The 7261-nt window shown below is 44.9% G+C and overlaps 1 protein-coding gene across 1 annotated transcript; it reads left to right on the top strand.

Annotated features, from left to right (window-relative positions):
- The first annotated feature begins 2464 nt into the window (after positions 1-2464).
- LOC137570935 (somatostatin receptor type 4-like) lies at positions 2465-4321 on the top strand. Its single transcript, XM_068279633.1, has one exon. It carries the CDS (start codon positions 2980-2982, stop codon positions 4144-4146), a length of 1167 nt encoding a protein of 388 aa, XP_068135734.1. The 5' UTR covers positions 2465-2979; the 3' UTR covers positions 4147-4321.
- Positions 4322-7261: the final 2940 nt, after the last annotated feature.

The raw sequence follows: 7261 nt of genomic DNA, 5'->3' as shown, positions 1-7261 counted from the left end.
TTTCCTGCAATTTTGAAATTCAAACTGTTATACTGCTGAGTTTTTAGTCTTCCGTACGCCTGACAGATCATGATCAGATCGCGGCAAAATCAAGGTAGTGGAAATAGCATCGCTGCAGGATCAAACATGTGATCAATATGCAATCGAGCAGAGGCACCAAAAGAATAAAAATAGCTTAAATTGCTAAAAATAGAGGAGGCAGTGGTGGACTTACCTCCTCCAAGTAGACACAAGATTGTTGTATTGTACAACGATATAGTTTATTTACATACTCCAAGATACAATGCAATGCATTTCGCAGGCATGACCCCACTTCATCAGGCAATACAGACAGGAGTATACAGCAAATGCAGGTCTAGTTCAAACCAAGAGCCTCTGTCAAGGCAACAGACAATACAACAATCTTGTGTCAACTTGTAGGAGGTAAGTCCAGTCCACCACTGTCTCATCTATTTTGAATAGTTTTAGCTATTTTTATTATTTTGGCGCCTCTGTTTGATTGCATATTGTCCACTCTTGGTGGATGGGTGCTACCCCCTTTTTCCTATCTACGAAGAACGACTTCTTAATCCTGAGTGGGGTCAGGTCTAATCTCCCTACCAGTGGCATAGCTAGAGGTTATGGGGCCCCATAGCAAAACTTTCATGGGGCCAATAAGATGCAGACACTCAAGCAATGTCACCTACCCCTACTGTATAGATATGAGTTCATTGGGCAATCTACACTGCATATATTCCATGGGCACTAAGACAGAAGGAAGGTGAAGAAACACAAGAAAATTAACAGTAAATCAAGTGCCAACTGGGCCCCCTCTGCCCCAGGACCCCATAGCAGCTGCTATGGCTATTGCTATGCCCCTGCTCCACACCTGCATTTACAGTGGTTGCCTAAGTGGTAACCCTGGTTTGTGAGTATACCTATACTTGTCTTCTCATTCTCCATCCAATACCCGTACTTACCATATTGGGCAGCACGGTGGCGTAGTGCTTAGCTCTCTCGCCTTGCAGCGCTGGGTCCCTGGTTCGAATCCCAGCCAGGTCACTATCTGCAAAGAGTTTGTATGTTCTCTCCGTGTCTGTGTGGGTTTCCTCCGGGCACTCCGGTTTCCTCCCACATTCCAAAAACATACGGATACGTTAATTGGCTCCCCCTAAAATTGGCCCTAGACTACAGTACTTACACTACATAGACATATGGCAATGGTAGGGATTAGATTGTGACCTCCTTTGAGGGACAGTTAGTGACAAGATATATATATACACTGTACAGCGCTGCATAATATGTCGGCGCTATATAAATACTAAAATAATAATAATAATATTGGGCTCTCTGAGTACTTTTTTGCTGTTTCCAAACATGCAATCGAGTTTTCTAGTGAAAAAGGGCCCTAAGGGATCAGTGTCTGGGGACCTTAGAGATCATGCAGGTATGCATAACATTCATTTTTTTCCTTTTCAGGTACACTTTATAAGGGCTACACTTTAAGCATTTTTCTGAGCGCTTTGTGATTGATTAGCGCGTTCTGAGTGCTTTTTAAAAATCACTGCAATTCACTTTCATTAAAATCACAGTAAAAATCAACAGAATAGCGCAATCGTACGTGAAAAATCGTGTCTATTTTGAATGGATTAATCACAAGCGTTCCGAAAAGCACTTATAGTGTGGCTGAGCCCTGCATATTATTAGTTTTATGGCCCTTTTCCACTAGCATTTGCAATCACAAATCACAAATGCCAGCGATTGCGATTTTTCATGAATTCTGTTATGCGATTGCGATTTTTCATTTGCATTGCATTATCCCTCTTAAAATCGCTTCAGAAAGAGATTGCGATTTACAAATCAAATCACTGTAGTGGAAAATACTTCTCATGATTTCTATGATAAAGTAGCAACCCTAGCTAAAAATCACTCGCAATTTTGCAATTCAGCTGTATAGTGGAAAAAGGCCCTTATGTAGATTAGTGCTGAAGCATTAGGTATCCCCCCACCTACTCCAACCACTTACTTAGAAGTCTTCAGTACTGCTATGATTGAAATAAATATGTAATCCCCATCTCCAAAAGCACCATGACAAACAAGAAGGATGTTCAGGTGTGCAGGATGCGGCAGGACAGCACCATGTGGAGCACACTGACTCACAGACTGTCACTGTGCATAGCTCACTGAGACACACCTGCGCTGTCCTGCCTGCAGCTCCGGCACTAATGCCACACACAGACCTGCTGCCAGTGTCGGACTGGGAGGTGGAAAAACTGAGGAAATCCACCTGCTGGCCAAGCAGCAGTAACCCTGTGTTATCACTCCCAATAGAGACCTGCAGCAAGTCACTGTGAGCAGCAACACCTGATTACTGCTGCTTGGCCAGCAAGTGGATTTCCTCAGCTTTCCAGCTCCCAGTTCGATACTGTCTGCTCCTTCTGTCCTCCTGCCTACAGTCCCGACTCCTGGAAGCTGAAGCAATGCCCTTCCAGGCACTCCATTGTAGCTGCTGAATGCTCAGACTCGTCTCCCGCTATGATGCACACGCAGAGTTAACAGCCGCGGTCTCATTAAGGGAGGGGGGGCAGCCTTGCAAACACGCTGGGCTGAGACTCTCAAAACTAACATAGGAATCAGGGAGCTACCACATGCTGCTGATGATCTTTGCTAAAAACTGGCTGTGCTTTCAGGAGGGGGGCTGCGGACGCCCATGCTGATGCTGATGATGACCATGACAGTGAAGGGGGACGTGATGCCTACCTCAGAGCTACAGCAAGTGGCTGGTTATTACTTTGTCATCAGAGCTCTGGAGCGCACACAGACATAGACACACACACTGCAAGGAGCTGCACTGCATCATCTATCACAGATCCCTCTCCTCCCTCCTCTTACCCTCTCTCTCTCCATCTCTCCTTTACACAGTCGCTCTGAAATCCATTTTAAGCTGAGCATCTCTGCTGTACCAGCTGGTTTCCACTGCATTCCTATGGGACACCTAAAATGACTACCTCCCCTAATCTCCTGGTGCCGGTGGAGGCTAGGATCCTGTTGAGCACATGGAACCAGTCCAGGGACCTGAGTGAGACTCTGTACCCCTTCAATGTGGTCAGTAAGAACACCAGCAGCACCAGTGCCCCCCTGGAGACGAGAGAGAGGGACGTGAGCATGATAGTCATCCAGTTCATTTATGCCATCGTGTGCCTCATTGGGCTGATAGGGAACTCCATGGTCATCTTTGTCATCTTGAGATATGCCAAGATGAAAACAGCCACCAACATCTACATCCTGAACTTGGCCATAGCTGATGAGTTGTTCATGCTCAGTGTGCCCTTCCTGGCTGCCTCTGCGGCTCTGCAGCACTGGCCCTTTGGCTCAGGGATGTGCAGAACTGTCCTCAGTGTGGATGGCATTAACATGTTCACCAGTGTCTTCTGCCTGACCGTGCTCAGCGTGGACAGGTATGTGGCTGTGGTCCACCCTCTGAGAGCAGCAAGGTACAGGAGACCCACGGTGGCCAAGATGATCAACATTTGCGTCTGGATTGTATCCCTCTTGGTCATTTCCCCCATTCTGATCTTTGCAGACACCGAATCCTCCACGAATGGAGTAGTGGTCTGCAACCTCATGTGGCCCCAGCCCACCTGGTCCACTGTGTTTGTCATCTACACCTTTCTCCTGGGATTCTTCCTCCCGGTGGTAGCCATCTGCTTGTGCTACATCTTAATTATCGTAAAAATGCGAGCAGTGGCACTGAAGGCAGGCTGGCAGCAGAGGAAGAAGTCAGAGAAGAAGATCACCAGGATGGTCCTCATGGTGGTCACTGTCTTTGTCATCTGTTGGATGCCCTTCTACATCGTCCAACTCCTCAATCTTTTCGTACCCCACATGGACGCCACCATTAACCATGTCTCCATCATTCTGAGCTATGCCAACAGTTGCGCCAACCCCATTCTCTATGGCTTCTTCTCAGATAACTTTAAGAGGTCCTTCCAGAGGATCGTTTGTTTTCGCTGGATTGAGAATGGGACAGACGAGCCGGTGGATTACTATGCCACAGCTCTGAAGAGCAAGGTGTTTAACAACCACCCCTTGGACTTCCAGCAGGAACCCCTTCAGTCCGACCCTTGCTACAAACATGGGACCATCACAAGGACCACTACCCTATAGCAGACCCGAAGATGCCTTGTTCCAATTAACTGCTGCTAGCCGCACATGCTACTACTGTTCTGAGGTTTACATGTTCGTCCAGGTGTCCCAATCTGTGTCCCCAAAATTTGTACTCATGGTGGAATAATCGAGTGAGCTTAATAAATTCTACAGATCAATCTGGTCTGAAACAGCAGTCTATTCTCCTACCCTTAATATTATAATTATTTAGTATTATTAGTATTATTATCTCACATCCAGAAGCCAAATGTGGCTCCTGGTTACATTTGATGTAACCCTTTGCCGTCTCTAAAGCAGGTACTCCATCTCTGTGTATCTTAGCACCTGCTCCATCTAAATGCCATGCAAAGCCGGTCTGTCTTCACTGTTTCTTTTCCCACCATAGCAGCAATCGCTAAGAAGATGTTTGAGCATTTGGTTTTCATGTATGGGGACTTATTTCATGGCACAGAGCAGAAAGCAATGCAAGTCTAAAATGCAGAGGGCTTCATAAGGAGCCAACCAGAAGTCAGAGAGGGGATATAAGCAAGTAGTCCATAGCTGACCTCACAAAAAAAATGATATTGATTCCTTTTAGTTTATGAATGGCTGGCTGTGAAGCAGAATGCAGATCAGGTGCTCCTCTGATTCCACACTGAATGCACAGGCTTCCTGTCTGCTGCAGGTGCGACTCAGATACCACAGAAGCCAAAAGATGAACATGACTGCCAGGCAAGTGACATTGTTAAATTAAAGTGGCAAGTCTCCATAAGGAGGGGGATTATAACATTTTCCATTCCTAACTTTCATTTAAAATTGTTGCTTGCTTGAATGTTATGTTGATCCTGTGCCTCGAAAACATTAAGAATGTCCAGCTCAGAAGCAGTATGCAGATGAGATTTTCTGACTGCACTCTGACTCCAGCAGCTGCATGTCTGTTGCCGGTATGCGACTCAGATACTTAAAGGACAACTGAAGTGAGAAGAATATGGGGGCTGCAATATTATTTTCTTTTAGGCCTCTTTCCCATTGTGACGTTAAAGTTGCACGTTAAAAAATGTTTTAACGTGGACTAACGCACAACAATAGCAAGTCTGTGCAACATTCACAGTGCACACGTTGCGTTGTGTGTAACATGTAGCAATAATTAGAAAGTGCTGCATGCTGTGCGTTTAGCAAAAAATCTGCTGCGTTGTGTGTGTTGCACATGCTGCTCAGTAATGTTTTTGTTTTTTTTAATGTAACGCATGCGCCGTTTTTGTTTCAACACTGTGCAACCAAAACGGCGCACAAAACACAGGGCTAAAGAATGTACTATAACGTCCAGGTTATAGTCTTTCAATGCGTTGCATTAGGGGCACGTTATGCGACCTTAACGTCGCATCAAACGCAACGTCCCACTGTGAAAGAGGCATGAAATAATACCAGTGGCCTGGCAGCCCTGCAGATCTATTTGGCTGCAGTAGTGCCTGAATAACACCAGGAACAGGCATGCAGCTAATCTTGTCATATCTGACAATAATGTCTGAAACACCTGATCTGCTGCATGCTTGCTTAGTTTCTATGGCTAAAAGTATTAGAGGCAGAGGATCAGCAGGGCTGCCAGGCAACTGGTATTGCTTAAAAGGAAATAAATATGATAGTCTCCATATCCCTCTCTATTTAGTTGTCCTTTAAGTCAAAATATCAGCCTGAAAGCCAGTCAACTGGCATAGTTTGTAAAGGTGACATAAAATGACTTTTATTTTGGGTTACGGTTAAAATATGAACCTGCCTTGTTGCTATGAGTTACTGCTGCCTTTGTTAAAGGACAACTGAAACAAGAGGTATAAGGAGGCTACCATATTTATTTATTTATTTCCTTTTAAGCAATACCAGTTGCCTGGCAGCCCTGCTGGTCTATTTGACTGCAGTAGTGTCTGAATAACACCAGAAACAAGCATGCAGCTAATCTTGTCAGATCTGACAAGAATGTCTGAAAAATCTGATCTGCTGCATGCTTGTTCAGGGTCTATGGCTAAAGTATTAGAGGCAGAGGATCAGCAGGATAGCCAGGTAATTGGTATTGCTTAAAGGACAAATGAAGAGAGAGGTATATGGAGGCTGCCATGTTTATTTCCTTTTAAGCAATACCAGTTGCCTGGCAGCCCTGCTGATCCTCAGCCTCTAATACTATTAGCCATAGCCCCTGAACAAGCATGCAGCAGATCAGGTGTTTCAGACTTTAAAGTCAGTTCTGACAAGACCAGCTGCATGCTTGTTTCTGGTGTTATTCAGATACTACTGCAGAGAAATAGACCAGCAGGGCTGCCAGGCAACTGGTATTGATTAAAAGGAAATAAATATGTCAGCCTCCATATACCTCTAACTACAATTCTCCTTTGAAGTAACCCATTGCTGTGTCTTGGTGCTGAATGCCCCATTCGGTTGGGGCTGACGAGGTGACAGATGTTGCCATAGATTGATGACTATTGCATAAGGCCTCTTTCACAGTGGGACGGTGCTTTTGATGCGACTTTAAGGTCGCATAATGTGCCCCTAATGCAACACATTAAAAGACTATAACTTGGACGTTATAGTACATTCTTTAGCCCTGTGTTTGGTGCGTCGTTTTCGTCCCACAGTGATGGAACGAAAACGGCGCATGCGTTACATTAAAAAAAAAAAACATTACTGAGCATGTGCAACACACTCAACGCTAAACGCACAGCATGCAGCACTTTCTAAATATTGCTACACGTTACACACAACGCAACGTGTGCACTGTGAATGTTGCACAGACTCACTATTGCTGTGCGTTACTCTGCGTTAAAGCATTTTCTAACGTGCGACTTTAACGTCGCGCTGTGAAAGAGGCCTAAATCTGAACCAGAAACGAGGAGAAAACTGTCCTTTAACTTCAGCCGGAAACATTTCAGTACCTTAGGTTTGTCTCAATATCAAACTGTGTCTCCAAAGAGACCTGACCTATATGTACAAAGAAAGTGACTGCAATGGGTCACTAGTCGATCAACTGGATCCAATTCATATGCACCAGTGATGGACAGGTCTGGAAGCACATATATTAGAGAAAAACCTAGCACTCAATCAGTGTCATGATAGATCTTGTATTAGTCAATATATTACAAATTAAAAT

Source organism: Hyperolius riggenbachi, chromosome 4 (genome assembly GCF_040937935.1).
Source record: "Hyperolius riggenbachi isolate aHypRig1 chromosome 4, aHypRig1.pri, whole genome shotgun sequence".
NCBI classification, from domain to species: domain Eukaryota; kingdom Metazoa; phylum Chordata; class Amphibia; order Anura; family Hyperoliidae; genus Hyperolius; species Hyperolius riggenbachi.
The sequence above is the reverse complement of the archived record's forward strand: the minus strand, read 5'-3'. Positions and strand labels throughout refer to the sequence as shown.